Source organism: Spea bombifrons, chromosome 10, assembly GCF_027358695.1.
Source record: "Spea bombifrons isolate aSpeBom1 chromosome 10, aSpeBom1.2.pri, whole genome shotgun sequence".
NCBI classification, from domain to species: domain Eukaryota; kingdom Metazoa; phylum Chordata; class Amphibia; order Anura; family Pelobatidae; genus Spea; species Spea bombifrons.
Genome location: NC_071096.1, coordinates 2,781,737 through 2,798,680, shown reverse-complemented (window position 1 = coordinate 2,798,680; position 16,944 = coordinate 2,781,737). Strand labels below are relative to the sequence as shown.

At 40.8% G+C, this 16,944-nt stretch overlaps 1 protein-coding gene across 1 annotated transcript in view; it reads right to left on the bottom strand.

Annotated features, from left to right (window-relative positions):
* The window catches only part of OTOG (otogelin), a 69,383-nt gene that overhangs the window by 39,770 nt on the left and 12,669 nt on the right, over positions 1–16,944 (bottom strand). Inside the window, exons 12-31 of the mRNA XM_053449225.1 lie at positions 16,719–16,844; positions 15,940–16,048; positions 15,472–15,518; positions 15,092–15,237; positions 11,566–11,698; positions 11,184–11,361; positions 10,324–10,448; positions 9,625–9,837; positions 9,370–9,535; positions 9,137–9,211; positions 8,465–8,508; positions 7,991–8,144; positions 6,787–6,894; positions 6,512–6,650; positions 5,925–6,056; positions 5,661–5,807; positions 5,068–5,187; positions 4,329–4,445; positions 3,457–3,613; positions 2,947–2,973 (exon numbers count right to left, since the gene is read on the bottom strand). Coding sequence (XP_053305200.1) covers positions 2,947–2,973; positions 3,457–3,613; positions 4,329–4,445; positions 5,068–5,187; positions 5,661–5,807; positions 5,925–6,056; positions 6,512–6,650; positions 6,787–6,894; positions 7,991–8,144; positions 8,465–8,508; positions 9,137–9,211; positions 9,370–9,535; positions 9,625–9,837; positions 10,324–10,448; positions 11,184–11,361; positions 11,566–11,698; positions 15,092–15,237; positions 15,472–15,518; positions 15,940–16,048; positions 16,719–16,844 — 2,463 coding nt within the window. The remainder of the gene's footprint in view (positions 1–2,946; positions 2,974–3,456; positions 3,614–4,328; positions 4,446–5,067; positions 5,188–5,660; positions 5,808–5,924; positions 6,057–6,511; positions 6,651–6,786; positions 6,895–7,990; positions 8,145–8,464; positions 8,509–9,136; positions 9,212–9,369; positions 9,536–9,624; positions 9,838–10,323; positions 10,449–11,183; positions 11,362–11,565; positions 11,699–15,091; positions 15,238–15,471; positions 15,519–15,939; positions 16,049–16,718; positions 16,845–16,944) is intronic.

Here is a 16,944-nt window from a genome sequence, read left to right as displayed (position 1 = left end):
CTTCCAGTGGGCCTCCGTATCCGTCTGCCCTTCCAGTGGGCCTCCGTACCTGTCTGCAGCATTCCAGCCCGGCCAGAGGGCTATCCAATCGTGTGCACCCCATCAAACGGGGTTTCCTATCGTGCACCCCATCAAAAGGGGTTTCCTCCTAAGCTCGCCCCTTCCGGTGGGCTTCCTCCTAAGCTCGCCCCTTCCGGTGGGCTTCCTGATGTGTGAGCCCTTTCCGTAGGGCTTCCTACCGAGCGTGCCCTTTCTGTAGGGTTTCCTGATGTGTGAGCCCTTTCCGTAGGGCTTCCTACCGAGCGTGCCCTTTCCGTAGGGTTTCCTGATGTGTGAGCCCTTTCCGTAGGGCTTCCTACCGAGCGTGCCCTTTCCGTAGGGTTTCCTGATGTGTGAGCCCTTTCCGTAGGGCTTCCTACCGAGCGTGCCCTTTCCAGAGGGTTTCCTGCCAAGCTTGCCCTTTCCAGAGGGCTTCCTACCAAGCTTGCCCTTTCCAGAGGGCTTCCTACCGAGCGTGCCCTTTCCAGAGGGTTTCCTGCCAAGCTTGCCCCTTCCGGTGGGCTTCCTGTCATGTTCCGGAGTTGCGGCCAGCGACCCACTATGGACTCCCAGTATGAGTGCCTGCATCCGGGCTACCTTGGTCGAGTATTCTCCAAGTGGGCAACCTGCCGTGTACCCTGAAAGAGGGTTTCCGGAGTTGCGGCCAACGACCCACTATGGACTCCCAGTATGAGTGCCTGCATCCGGGCTACCCTGGTCGAGTATTTTCCAAGTGGGCAACCCGCCGTGTACCCTGAAAGAGGGTTTCCTGAGTTGCGGCCAGCGACCCACTATGGACTCCCAGTATGAGTGCCTGCATCCGGGCTACCTTGGTCGAGTATTCTCCAAGTGGGCAACCTGCCGTGTGCCCTGCAAGTGGGCAACCTGTTGTCTGAACCTGTGCCTGTGCCTGAACCGTGCCTGTGCCTGAACCCGTACCTGTCGTGTCTGCCCAGCAAGTGGGTTACCTGCCGTGTCTGCCTTGTCAAGTGGCTTATCTATCTTGCCTTCGTCTGGATCTAAATGTCAGCTAGAGTCAACTTCCTCAATCCTGTTCAGACATTCTGATTCCTGTTTTTGGAGGAGATTGGTCTACTAGCGGCAGTGCTGGTCATCGAAGGACTCCTACGTTTTTCCGTCTCTGTATGCTGGTTCCTGGGTTGACTTGTTTCCTCCGTTCTCCCGTCAGAGGGCGGGCCTTCCTTCTATTGCTGTTTCTGTTCGCGTCCGGAGGCCGCTCTTTTCGGAGGGGGATACTGTCACGGTCAGCCCAGGCTGCGGAGCTGCATATCTGTCCTGCTGTAGTTTTTCTGCTTTGCTTTGATCCATTCCTGGATTTCCTTTTGCTTTGTTCTATTTTCCATTCCTTGCTTCTGCTCCGGCTCTTTGCTTCAGCTCTGCTTCCTTTATTAGGTGTGCCCCACCTGTGTGTTCTGTTTGTCTCAGTCTGCAGTCTTCAGTCTAAGGTATGTCTCTGTGCTGTGTTTGGTTTACATGTGTGGTTTGTTTTGTATCTTGTCTGCAGGGATTAGCGTTAGGACCCACCGTCATTGGAGTACTTTGGCGTAGTGGTGGGCTAAGCATACTATGGCCATATCATGTGACGAAATCTCCAATAGTTATCTTGTAGTCCTAGGCTAGTTTCTGTATTCATGTTTGTCGGTCTTTTATGTACCTTTGCCCTTCTTCCTTGAATCATCTGAGGATTCCGGTTCCTCTCTCCTCTCCCCATGTCCCTATTAATATGTCCTATCCTTGCTTATAGGAGAAGCGTCCGAGGGTTCCGGCTCCTCACTCCTTCCCCTGTGTTCCTTGCCTTCTTCCCTGTCCTTTGTTGTGCCCTGTAACATGTATGTCTTGTCTGGTTATGTTTATTCCTTGTCTTGTGCCTGTTTATATCTTTCAATTCATGTCATGCTTCTAGCCACTTCTCGTGTATATATTATATCATGTTTCTTGCCTGGTCTCCCTTTCTCTTGCTTGTTTTGTGTCTGCTACATTAACCCTTTGCTTAGCTTTCATTCTCCCAGCCTGCAGCATCCTGCACGTGACTCATGTGATATGCTTCATGCCTGCTCCAGGGTGCCTGCAGGATTCGTTTTGTTCTGGACTCCATCTGCTGCCATATCAGGGCGCTGGTGTTTGGCTGCACTACCTAGGTGCTCAACGCCTGGGCGAGTGTGGTCACCCTGCACCAGGCCCTGCCCCAGACTCCGCTACTGCATCGAGACTCCTGCACACAACTACATCGGGCGCGCTGGGTCCTTCCAGTCACCAGCTTGGACCCAGTCCGTGACATTAGGCAATTTTTATCGTGCAAAAAAATCTTGTTTGGGAAATGTATGATTACATGTATTATTTCTAAAACCTAATATAATGGCATTCTTTTTGTGTCCTAATATTAATCATAAAAAAAACATTTTTTTTATAATTTTGCAATTTTAAAAGAAGCACAAAATTTCTTTAATAATCCCAATATTTATCATTATTTTATGCAAGCTTAATTTTGACACAGTTGTTCCAATTCTGATGAACAGTATTTTACCTCTATCCCAAGTTTTTTTTTTCTTTTTTTATTTCCTACTTTTTTTTTTATTTATAAGTATTATAGCCATGACCTTGTTAGGAAACCTGACGGAGAGAACAGCTAGCAGTTCTTCGGCGCTTTTTATCCACAAAACAAAAAGTAGGTTCTACACGGTACAATATTTACAATGATACAATCTGTTTTTATTTATTTATTTAGATATTTTTAATGGGATATTTTTTTCCAGTAATATTGCGTTTACCTGTGTAAATACGGTAAGTTTATTTATAAAAATTGTCTTTTTTTATAAAAATAGTAAAATTTTCCATTTTTGGAGAGTTTTTATTTTTAAAAAACTCCAGCTATGGATGAAGACTTACCTTTGTTAAAGTATTCACAGTCATATGCTAAAATAAAAAAATAAAAAAAAATAAAAAGATAAGTCACAAATTAGACATTTAATATAATCATAATGAACAAATGAAAAACAAAAAACATTTAATTTTCTTCTCGTTGCTTTTCAGCGCTCGTTGATTATAACTAAAGTATCTTTAGGTGTCGTAACCTTCTACCGTCCTATTATTATCATTAAAAATATATTTATCTTTATTAAATTATATAAATAGAAAATATAATATCTCGTTTCAGAGACCAGTAATTCTCGTTGACCTCAAGGCCAACAAAGCCAGCGGGATTGGAATTTCTCGAATGAACCTATAGAACCCATCGAATTCTGTAGCTCTGAGCGGTAACATTTGTATCATTCTAGAAGAATGGGAAACATGTTAGAATGTATCCAGAATGAGTAGCCAGGCAGCCAGAGGCTAACTCACTGGTTGGTTCTTCACAATACGTGACGGCTCTCAGGTAATAGGTTAAGGGTTACTCACGGCAGACCCTCGGAGACCTCCAGTCTACGGTGATTCCATGCTGACAGCATTGATGTGCATAAGCTGACACACTGGTGCAAAAACATTCACAGTCTCCACCTCGATTGCAACCACACGTGTCCGACAGGCAGTTTGCGTAGAACCAGGTGACGTCCACCTAGGGTACAATTAATATATTTATGGAAAGTGAGGATTGCCTTACTCTTATTATCTAGATCAGAGAGTCTAAATCAGCATAAGAAATCCAAAAAAAATTAATTAGTCTGTATTAATCAATTTAAAGAAGGTCATATTCTAGAAAACATTTCGACTAAGATGGGATGTGGCGTGTTAATGGTGAGTCTATGGAAATGTTTTAACCTTGTCTGATTAGCCTTAAAAACAGATCCAGAATTTATAAAAAGATTATATGCCTATTTATTTTTTTCACATACTTTAAGAAGACAAATTTTTTTTCCAAAACAATATTTTTCAACTGAAAATATATTTGTGTTTTTAGATTATTGTGCCTGCGTACTGAACTTAATAATAAAATAAAAACGCAGCATTATTATTATTTATTGTTTTATATAGCACCATCATATTCCACAGCGCTGTACAATGGGTAAACAGGACATAACATAATTTGACTTACAGAAACAACAGGTAAGGAGGGCCCTGCTCAAATGAGCTTACAATCTAAACATTAAAAACATCATTCACAGTACTGCTGAATGCCCAAAACCTTTCCAGAAATAATTACTTATTTTTTTAGGGAATGTTTATCGGTCATGTGACACAAAAGCATGTATTGATTGGTTGTTGCTACTGCAAATGTTTCTTACAATGTTTCAAGTGCAACGGCACATATATCTGCAATACCCCCAACTCACCACTGGATGGCAGTCTTCAAACACATCACTAAGTAGAATTCCGCACTCTTTCTTGGCAAAAGGCTCCCTGAATGGGTTGGTAAGGCAGGGGTTCCTAATATCTGAGCTGTCGGCACACTGAACGAGAGAGAGTTAAGACTGTGATACAAAGATTGACTCATTGTCTGCCAAGAATTCAATAGATTCAAAAAATAAACTAAACGCAAGCGACTCCCAAGGACAACATACAGCCTTCCTAACAACAATTTGTAGGTCTACAGATTAAATTATAAGTAAAACCCCAAAAAATTTACCATTTACCAAAAATTAAGGTTGCGTCAGATTCAGTCATAAGTAAACAATGATGAACCCGGCAGGACGTCGCTAATTTGTATTGTTGTTGTTTAGAATGTCCAAAATATATTTAAGTTTATGTTTTTATAGGGATAGGACCACCTCTACTATTCAAGGAGCACTCAAGGATCTTCATGGCAGGGAAGGCACTCAGGAATCTGCAGGGTTAGAGGTCTGCAGAAAGCTGCAGCCTTCAGCTGAATTAAACAAGTGAGTTCCTCCTTTGTGCTGAGTCTGGAACTCAGCAGAGTTCTCCCTTAATGCAACTAACTCAATAAACAGCCCTTAAAGCTGAGTTTTGCCAATTACTTATGTATTTACTGTAAGCAGTACAGCCCCAGCTAGGTCTCAGAGATCCCAGAACCTTATATTTATTATCTATTATATTTATTATGAATGTATTTACCTCCACGGCTGTCCAGCTGTTCCCAAATTCCTGAACGTTTGTTAAATCGAAATTATCCGGAGTCCTCATTTCATTTACGGTCTTCAGGTCAAAATTTCCACAAAGTCCACTTAATTCACCCTGTAAAAAGAAATACATTTCTATGTTCCGTGATAGAATTCAGGTACTGTGTAGGTTAATAGTATGCTGCTTAAATATTTAGCCAATATAGCAGTGTAAAAAATATCGACAAGTTATAAAAAGTAAAACAAAAACATCAAATAATAAAACTCTTTAACAATTTCTAGCAATACGAGTATCAAACAAGTATGTAAAATTATGTTACAAAATACAACTATTTAAATATACATTGAATATTAGTATATAAAATATTTACATTTTCGCAATAATATTTACATCAGAACTATCTAAAACCTGTTACTACATCATATGGAATATTATATACTTTTTTGACCACAAAGTAACCAAAAAGCACATGCTTTATGACAATGTAACAAAACATGAGGGGTTAAACGACAGAAAACTGGTTTGAGGGTAATAAGGGTAAAAAAAGAGGATTTTGTTAAACTGTTTTAACCCTTTCAGTTACTTACCTGCCACTGGGGTCCCACTTGTACGTGGATTGTAGTTCTCTGGTCCCACAACAATGTGATAAACTCCGACGGAAAGTGGACGAACGTAAAGATGCCGGCCTGCCATACGTGCAGCGACTGCCTTTTATCTACGATGCTGGAAGGACTCTGTAGGACACAATACAGAGGTCACACGGATCAATACCTATACGTATAGTCAGCGTATAGACTCCGCACCAAGTGCTATGAACGCTGTCCAAACCCACAGCAAATACTCAGACCTACCGGATTCCCTGTTTCATCATCAAATATAATTAAAGACTGTCCCACTCGGATCGATATCTTCTTCCGGCAGATTATTCCACCGTAACAATTCACGTTTTCTGCTGTGATGGAAAAACTGGTTGGTAACAGTCCCTGCGAGGAAACATAAAACAGTTAAATAAGTACAAGAAATAAAAAAAATCAAGTCTACTTACTTAACTATATAGCATAATCTATACACAGAGATACTAAAAATAATTAAGGTCAAAATGCCCAGACAAATTTATGTTCTGGAGCCCCTAGGAACAAAGGCTCATGAAGTTACCCCCACCCTAAAAGAACATCAGATGGATACAGATAATAAATGGTTGAAGTGTGGCCAACACCGGTGGAACGTTGCCAAAAGTTGATAGTCGTATAGTCTAGATGTCCCATAGGGCGCACCAAGAAGCTACCCAGAGCCCAATCTGGGCTGGGCCCAAGGGCCCAAGTAGAACCGTGAATAATCGGGAAAAGATGTCCACAAACCAAATGTGACAATCAAAGGACCTTCAGCAAGAAGAATGGAGGTGGATCCGTCCTTGAGAGCATTATGGTAGCGCTCTTACCTTGACTAGATGGATTTTACAGGTTCCCACAAAATCGTAAGCCAACCCGTCAAAGGTCCTGTAGTGTCGATCTCCGTAGGTCGTGCACATGGACGGACACGGATGGAAAGTGCACTGGAACGACCCGCGTTGGCAAACGCTGAATTAAATAGATGCACAAATCATTTGTTACTGTTCCGAAAATGTATCAAAATGTATCAAACTAAACTGTCCCGCATAGCAATTAACCCATTGCAACCCGCGTACTCTGGCACCGGCTGGAAAAGAGAGCTTACCAGCTATAACATGAAGAATTCACGGTGTCGCCTGGATAGTACTCTTTGGCTTTCCACGAGCAAGGACAGGCATCTGGATTAAAACATTCATCTCCATGCTTGACAAGCCTGCCGAAGCAAGACAGAGACGGTCAGAAGAATGGCGTTCGTTCAATGGAAATTGGGGTAAAAACCGGGATAAATCACTTTTCTCCCCTTTTCTCCTCTCCACGTCTAAAGCGGTCATATATATATGAAGAATTTTTGAAGATTCATAGGACCGAAAATATTTGAACCCAATATTTGAAAATATACAGAAAAGACCAGCGTAAACGATCTAAAACGTTTTTAAAATAATAGGCAATTTTTGCAAATAACAAAACTACTTTTTTTTTATAACCTGTTCACAGAAGCATAGAACTTTCTGGCAGGTCGGCCCCATTCGGCCCGTGACAAGTCTGCAAAAAATGTTTATTAGTCATTAAAATGTCGAGACCCCCTTCCTCTCATCTCTGTAGCTCGTGTCAGTGCTACCAATACAGCTTGTCGTAGTATCGAAATTCTTTTTTTTTGTTTTAACTTTATTTAACATCCTCCGTGTTAAATAAAGTTAAAAAAAACTTTATTTAACATCCTCCGTGTTAAATAAAGTTAAAAAAAAACATTTATTTAACATCCTCCGTGTTAAATAAAGTTAAAAAAAAACAACAACAATGTTTTAATTTAAGTCCTGGACGGCGCCCCTGTTGCCATGGCGCCCTGTGCGGCCGCACAGGTCGCACACCCCTAAGGCCGGCCCTGACCGGATTCCTGGGCTATTGTCAAACAAAATTACTCGCTTAGAATCACTTAGAAATCAAACCTTTTTTTATATCTGGTAGTAAATTAAAAAGTGATGACTTCCAAGGAATCCGTCTAAGCTTCTTACCGTAACATCTGATCCCGTAAACCACCTTTGGTAAACACACTTACGAGACGGGTTTGGGGGAAAAAAAGAGTTAAAAGCCATAACAAAAATGTATTTTTTTCTACTTCCCCCAAAAAACAAACAATTACGTATATCATATATATATATATATCAATATACGTATAACATACACAACAAAATACCCCAAGCCCTGTATTTTTAACCCTTGCCGTTTCATCATGGAAACGAGGCCCCAGGCCACAGAGTTTCTTTTGTGTTTGAAATGAAGTCTACGACATAAAAGAAGTATTCACCGACCCTCTGGGGCAGACGCAGCCGGAAATGCAGGGCATGTGGGCCGATGTTGTCATGTTTAGTAGTTGGTTCTCGCAGGTCCTCTCCTGACTCGGTTCTAAGTCTTCTTCTGGATTGCTGCAATTATAATAGATCTGTCCAGCAGGGCAATGATGTACTATTGGGAAGGAATAAGAGAAAGGGACGATAAGCCAGAATGGGACATTCAGATAGCGACAAATGTATTTTACTTTCTTTAAACTTCACTTTATTGCTCTGACTTTACTGCAGAGAGGTATTTATCTTTGCCCTGCCCCCCCTCCACTGTCCTTACTTCCAGGAGTCGGCATATGATGTCATATCGCAACTTTTAAGTGAAGTGAGGCGTGAAGGCAAAGCCCTCCTACTCAACCAAGCCCTCCGTAGTGTTAATGGGATGCTCTCGATGACATAAAGTTTTTTAATATACGTGTAAAGTTGTTTGATTCCCATTCTTACCATCAGAAGAGCTGTCACAGCTCATTGCTCCATCTTTACAATGACTGAAAACAATAAAATGCAAAATTAGCAGGTGTTTGACGTCAGCCAACGTGTAAAAAAAAATGTGAAACGCAAATCTTAGTCGGTGACCAAGAAATACAAAAATACAGCGAAACCCGCTCCCTGTCTGCTCTTCCCGCAGCATTTTAGATCATAAAAAGGTAAATTCTACAACTGTTACAGCTCGTTATGATTAATAAAATCCTATCTGGCGCGCTCGATGAAAACTTTCTGCTCTGGTTATTCGGTCTACTTCTCCTCCGAAGCCATGATGAGCATCACGGTGGAATGTGCTGAGACGACCAGATCCAAGAGCGTCTGGCAGCCAATTTAGACCTCATTAGAACTACAGCTGTGGTCACAGTGCCGCAATATTTCTGAATTCTAGCACTTTTCCCGTATTTTTTCTGAGCCAAATGCTCCTTTTTCTACGGTTTTCTCGTGCTTCATTTTCCTGCGTTATATCCCCAGCCCTTCAAAGTTTTTTAATACGCGTTTTTGCCTTTAAAACCCCCCTGCCCCATTGCATTATATACTCTATTTCATCATAACCCCAGCAGATGCCCCTCAATAGCACGTAGCCCTTGCTATAAATCCTAACAGACCTTAAAAATATCGACCGGACCTTACCACGTGCCGAAGGAGGTCATTACATTTTCCCCAGGATGATAATCTATTCCTTGGTAATAGCAGGGGCACTCGTGTCTGTAAAGAAGGGTTAAAAATAAAGTGTTATTACTGTGTGTGACATAAAAACAACATACATAAAAACAAAGCCCCGCAGTTGGCTCGATAATTATCACCGTCCTGACTATATTTTTATAGTCTTTTGTAAAATTGTTTGAAAAGTTTATTCTTAGTACCTTTGGACACATCTTCCCGAGGTGGCGTCTAAATATTTTCCCTTGGGGCAGGCGCAGCCTTCCACGCAGTCCTCGGCGCAGGACTCCGGCACGGACAGAGAGTGGCAGGTCTGGCCGCACGTGGAGACGCAAGTGCCGTACTTCATTGTCTCCTCGCATACAATCTCTACGAAGCGCAATGTTAAGAAAAAAATGTAAGAAATAGAAAAAAAAACACCTTTTGATATTTATACCTTTTTAACGGAGCGTACATACCGCAGTCTGAGACGAGGGGCCTGAAGTTGATGGTGACCCCGAAGCGGCGGCACTGATGGGCGTAGTGTGCCAACGCCGAGCATAGGCAGGCCTGGCCGCATTTACAGGTGTCCTTGCGGCACTGATCATAATACGGCACGGGGCTCAGGTACGGGTGGCAGGAGGCAAACAAGTCCTTGGTCAGGATGCTGCAGCTTTCGGAGGCGTAAGAGGCTGCGCCGCCCCCCCAACAATATAAATATTAATACATAATATGTACATTTTTTTAAAAATAAAATATATAAAAAATATAAAAATATTTAACCCTTTAAGGACAATGGGCGATCCCTAAACCCATTGAAAACAATGCAGTTTGAGCCCGTACATGTACAGGCTTTGTCATTAAGGGGTTAAAAAAAATATTCTAGTATCAGTATACAGAATATATTGGAAAATCCTCTTGATCCTATTTTATTTTATATCTTCGAGTGTTTATTCATGTTTTATGTAGGAGGCAGGGGGAATTATTTGTGAAAATGGAAAAAATGGTGGTTTCCCCTCTCACCCTGAGTGCCCAAATTGCCCCCGGAATAATGAGTTGCCTAGAAATCCCGATATTAAAATGATTTAAACCATGAAGGAGAATTAAGAGAATAAAGACATTACTGGGATGTTGATAATTATGTTTTTACTGATTGTAGCAAATCTGTAACGTCTCACCAGCCTGCAAATGAACGTCGCAAGGATCCAGCGGGGAAGTGAAATAGTCGGACGCGCAGGCCGAGGACACCTTCCAAGCATTGCCAAAGAGCTGCGGGGTACTTTCAGGTATCCCAACGGGAGATCTTTAGTTGTGAACAAAGGATAAAATTGAAAAATAAAAACAGTCACTATTTGCCTAAAATTTCCAATTCTAAGTGAGGAAAAATATTCGACATAAGAACAAAAACCACCAAAAACTGCAAAACCTTAAAATAATTTTATTTATTTAAAATAAAATACAACTCTCTCTCTCTCGCCCTCTCTCCCTCTCTTTGCTTCTTGCTCTCTCTCTCTCTCCCCCTCTCTCTCTCTTGGCTTCTCTCCCCCACTATTTCTCTCTCCCTCTCTCTCTCCATCTCTCTCCATCTCTCTCCCTCTCTCTCTCTCTCCCTCTCCCTCTCTCCCTCCCTCTCTCTCCATCTCTCTCTCTTTTTCTCTCCCTCTCTTTCTCTCTCTATCGCTCTCCCTCTCACTCTCTCTCCCTCCCTCCCTCCCTCCCTCTATCTCTCCATCTCTCTCTTTCTCTCTCTCTCTCTCTGTCTCTCTCTCTTCCTTTCTCTCTCTCTCTTTCCCCCCTCTCTCCCTCTCTCTCACTCCCTCTCTCTATCCCTCTCCCTCCCTCTCTCTCCCTCTCTCTGTCTCTCTCCCTCTCTCTCACTCCCTCTCTCTATCCCTCTCCCTCCCTCTCTCCCTCTCCCTCTCTCTGTCTCTCTGTCTCTCTGTCTCTCTCTCTCTCTCTCTCTTTCTCTCTCTCACTCTATATATCTATCCTATATTATAACCTTATTTAGATCCAACTCGCCATATTGAAGACCTACAGAAAATCATCCTCCATATTTCCGTTGAAGGTCCCACACAACCCAATGGTGTCATCTTTCCACCTTCCATCCAGCTGGAGATAGAGTCTTAGACCATTCCTGTCATATAGAAGCTCTAACCCGACGCGCGTCTTCACTTGGACAAAGACGGACGACAGCTTCCTGATCTCAAAATTATCTGTAAAATTAAAAAAAAAGTTTAAAAATTATTGATCATTAATAACGCAAACTCTGATAATTAACAATTTTATTAAAATAAAAATTACAAAATTAAGAAAATAAGTACAAAAATTAAATTAACTGGGGAGTTTGTTCTGGGATTCTAAAACAGTAAAATTAATATAATTTACAATAAATATATATTTTGGGTCATATGACGTACCATCTGTGTACGGAAGATTGATTTTATATTGGTCAAGCTTTAAGACGTCTCCGGAATGAGTCAAAGTCACCTGCCTCCTCGGGTCCTGGTTAAGAATGAGGTTTATCGACAGAATGCAGGATCCATCTTGGTTCTGGAAAAAAATAATAATTAAAAAAATGACATTATTTTCACCCTACAAGACGAAAATGTGTGAAAAAAGTATTTTAAAACATTTTATCCTGAGAACAATCTTTCACAGTGAGATCTATGAAACTTTTTTATCGCTTGGACGACCAAAAGAACCAAAAGTCCTTAACGAGGCATTATCTCCTACGGGAATGTTGCATTAATTAGAAAAATATATATATTTTTTTAATTAGCCATTTTGATAAAAATCAGCAAAAATGTGGGGTAACTCATTATTGTAACGTAAGTCAAAAAACACAAATATCACCTTCTTCTCTCAAGATTTCTTTACAGGTAATAAGGCGAAATTTTTTGTTTTTACCAATTCCAAGCAAATTATCATAATCAGGGCCGGCCCAAGACTTAATGCCGCCTGGGGCGAAGTTTAAAATGCCGCCCCCCCCTTTGTACTTACTGCGGCGAGTCTCCCTGCTCTGCCACGGTGCCGGCTTGTAATGCTGAGCGACGGAAATTGACTTCACTTCCGGCGCTCAGCATTACAAGCTGGCACCGAGACCGAGCTAGAGGGCCGCAGAGGAGAGAGAGGGGCGCCGAGCGGGTAAGCGAAAACCACTCGGCGCCCCTCTCTCTCCTCCGCTTCAAAAAAAAAAAAAAAAGCGCTTGGGGCGGCAAAGTGCTACCCCTTCAAAAGTGCCGCCTGGGGCAATTGCCCCACTCGGCTCCATTGTAGGGCCGGCCCTGATCATAATGATAATAATATAATATAAAAATAACAGGTGCACAATGAAAACGGCATTACAAAACAAGCAAAAAAAAAAAAAAAAAGGAAATATTCTGGTTTATTGATTATAATATCTGCTAAACAACTAAAATGAATCTTCTTTATGCTTTTTTAGTTTAGTTATTACAGTTTTATATAACAATTTCATAGATTTTTTATTAAAAAATAATTTTTCATACAAAAATGTTTTATACAAAAAATAATTTTATTAAAACTAGAGATATTTTTAAAAGAAGAAAAAGTAAAAGAAATAAAAGTAATATTTTGTAGTATTTTTATTCCAGGTGTATTTCTATGAGGAGAATTTTGCCTTTTCTCTAACACTCTGGGCATTCTATCAGTTTAGGAGTGAATTCTAATCCTTCCCGAGGGACATTTATTTCCAAACACTCCAAGGGTAAGAGATTCCGTTTCAATGAGGACATCCTTGACTTTTAAGCAGATAAATTGTTTTCAAACATTTTCTTTGTTTTATTCATTTTATTTTTACTATTAAAATAGTTTTAATTACTGTAATATTATTGTAATATTATTATTTATACGTTAAATGTATTGTACATTCCGGCTCCTATAAAGGGTTAATGATAACCTAAAGAAAACTAACAAATGAACACAGAAAGGACATTTAAGGTGTATTTGGACTTTTTCTTTGTATGCTTTATTTTAAATAAAAAAACTTTGTTTCGATTAAAAACAAAACAGATCTTCAAAGATCTGCAAACATTAAGGCTGCCCTTGCAATCAATGTAATGTTTTTTTTATTTTGTTTCACATATTTGGATGTTATTTATTATAGTTATTCACTCTAAAATAAAATATACTTTTAGATTATTGTAAACAATATCTAATGTCACCAAGCTTTTTTGTGAAACAAGTTTTAAATTGACTTGCTCAACTCTTTCGAGAGGGCATTCTTGGATTACTAAAGTAATTGCATTTTTTTTAAAAAATACTTATTATTTGTCAATATTCAAAATTCGGAATGGACGTAACAATGGGTTATTAAAATTTTCAATTACTATTTGTCTGGCAATCCATGATTTTTTATTTCAAAATGGCGGCCAATAATGATTTTAGTGGCTTTTCATCAAGTTCAAAATGGCGGCCAATAATGAATAAGGATTTTATTGGCTAGTCATCAATTTCTTAATAATCAAGGATAAGAAACCCATAATCTTATCTCGGTTTCAAGCCACATTCTGACATGCTGGGAAGTCTAACTCATTGTTTGACTCGCCCATCCATGAGAACCTTGGATTGTCCCACCGCAATACACCCAGAAGGTGTTGAAAAGTCCTCAGCGTTCCAGAACTTCCCGCCGTCACTTGTCATAGTTACAAATATCAGTAAACAAGGTTTCTACCCGTTATTTACTTTATCCTATGGTGTAAGGACAGACACAACACTTTTATCATCAATTGCTTGTGACAAGAAGAAATTCTAGATGACAATAATTCTCTGTTCTCATGAATCGATTCTTTCATACATCCGCCTCGGGCCGTTCTAAGCAGGTGTTTTCACATGAGCCGCTGTCTTTCGTACTGAGCGTTTGACAAAAAAAACATTCCTATCTTCAAAACTCTTCTCATCTCGGGGAAAACTACAAAAGACACTGATGAGGACACATGAAACCCCGATAAGGTTAAGCTGGACTGATCGCTCCTCCGGTTCACTTTCCAGAAAGCGTTTCAGCGAAATTTCACATAATTCCGAAGCCACTTATAGCCCGATGACATTTTGTGTCACCGCGTCCAAAAAGGGATCACTAGAAGCTTTGTGATGGGACCTAAAACAGCTTTCAGGTTCCCGGGGTTATTTGATGTTTTCATTCTGGTACAATTGTGGCCGCGCTCAACGCTCCGAGCCAAGAACTCGGATGGCCGACGAAGACTTTCATGGTCTGAGAAAAAAAAACCCCTTCTGAAGAACCATACGACAAATCGAGTAAAGACTGAACTCGACACAATCCTTCATCGCCGTGCCGGTCAAGAATGAGATGGTGAAGGCCTTAAATGCATATTGTTAGGAGGTACAGAAAAGATAAGGACTGAAAATTAGGTAATAGACGTTCTTACTGGTTATTAACCCCTTAAGGACGACAGGCAGTCCCTAAACCCATTGAAAACAATGCATTTTGAGCCCGTACATGTACAGGCTTTGTCATTAAGGGGTTAATAACCTTGAGTGACAAGAGAAGAAGGTGTCGAAACGATCGACGAGAAGCCAGTATTGACCACCAAAACCGGGCAAGAGAAAAATGACCGTTCACCGAATTATATAAAGAACCTTACTAAAAAACTTAAATTTCAGAGATAAAAACGAATTAAAGTAATAACATTACCACCGATAACATCTTAACCACCTATCACCTCATTTTCTGGACTCTTAACTTTAATGCCAAATTTATCAAATCTATATTTTTAGCCAAAACATTTTTTTCTGTTCCTTTTTTTTATTTTGTGGAAACATTACATCATTATATTTATTGATTTTTTATAACCTCAACCATTGGGTAAAGATACATTTTATTTTATTTTATTTTAAATATTACTATATTATTTTATATATATATCTATATATAGATATATATATATATATGTTACAATGAAGTCTTACCGGTCCACAGAGGCTGTTCTGGAGGGTAACGGTAAATACTCCCGATGAAATACTTTTAGCTAAAATATATTGGCACGGAGCTTGGAAGGAGTATTTGCGTCCGTCAAATGTTCTGATGTGAAGATCTCCTGTGACGGAACATTCAGCTACAAAACAAAGACGTACATTATTATAGGATAATTACGTTAGTACATTGAATAACAATTGCATAGCCATATGGGTCTCTAGGTAGTAGAGTGGGAGGAATGCAAGTGGGACAGCCTCCCAGCAGAAGTGGTAGAGGGTAATACAGTGAGGGGATTAAACATGAATGGGATAGACATACGGCTCCTGGATCTAAGACGAGACCAACGACTGATTAAGAGTCCTTTATAACTCACCTGGGCAGACGATCTCAGTGCAATTCCATTTTCCTCCAGTGCATGTGCTAGGGATGTAAAGCACATGGTTTAGTGAATAAATCCCTAAGATACGATTCCTCTAAAATTACTATGGGTAGCAAAGCATCATGGGAATAGTTGCCAAGCTGTAGGGGAACCTGATAAAATGTAAATAATATTTTCACAAAGTTTCACTAATTCATTGTTTGTTAATTATTGTGTCTCATTTTTCTTTATTTTTTTTTTCTGTTCATTATTATTGATGAAAAACTGGAAAAAAAATTTGTTTTATTTATGTGATTATTTTTCCCAGTTTTTTTATAAACCCCCATGATTTGCACCATATAATGAAAAATTCGAGTTTTGCTTTAAATGGTGCTTTACATACAAAAGCCAAATAAAGGTGAAATTTAAAATACATAAAAGTCGTGGCGCGGTATTTCACCATTTTTCACCCAATTATCTCACCAGTTGTTGCACTGATCCTGTACGACAGACCCGGCCTGATACGCGGCTCCGTGAAACTCGCAGGGACACTCCTGAGGTTCGACGCACGCATCATTTTCAAAAATTAAACCTGTAAAATATTAAATAGAGACGGCGAGTAGATAATTCCAGTTTTTTTCCTAATTCAGTGACAGAATTTGAGCGTGCTTGAGATACCTGAGCTACCTGGGAACATCCAAGCTCCCGCTACCCGGAGCCCTCCCTCTTCGGGATGCAGATGGATGAGTCCGCTGATGTCAATGGGAAGTCCCGCTGACATCTGTGGACAGGGTCACTAGCCCCAAGTGGTAGGAGGAGAAGTGGGCGGGGAGCGGGTGGGGAGTAGGCGTGTCTCAACACCACTCCCGCGACCCAGAGATTTTCCGCGGTGACCCAGAGACCCAGAGGAGCTCCGCTTTACCCGGAGTCTCTGAGTGAAAACCGCGGAGTTCCCAGGTATGTCTCCTGAATCTAAGTGGAGACCAAGGACTGATTAAAGTTTGAGTCTTCGCAGAAGGAGAAACTGGCAGACTAGACGGGGCAAATTGGGTCTAAGTTTCTAGGCTTCCATTCACCCCCAATGGGGCATTTTTCTGAAGGGTGTTCAACACCAATAGCTCACCACAAAGAGGTTTGGAAGGGTAAATCTCACAAGCCCAACATGGAGGAATCCTCTCCCCAAAGGTGACAGGAGTAGATCGCCGTAACCATGGCTAACCCATCACGATTGACATAAACGGCTCAGAAATAAACGTTCATACCTTCTGGACAGTAGCATCCATCCACACAGGCCATTTGGCTGTCGATGCACGGCTTGGTCTGCTGACAGTTGCTGGGACAGCAGTTAATGCACTCGCTGTAAACCAAATCGCTTCCGCACGCGACTTCTGTAAAGAGCAAAATGCAGACGCTTAGAACTCCGAAGGAAACCCTGACTATTCCGAGTTTGGCCGATATTTCACGGATTCGTTTCATGAAACGCAGGTG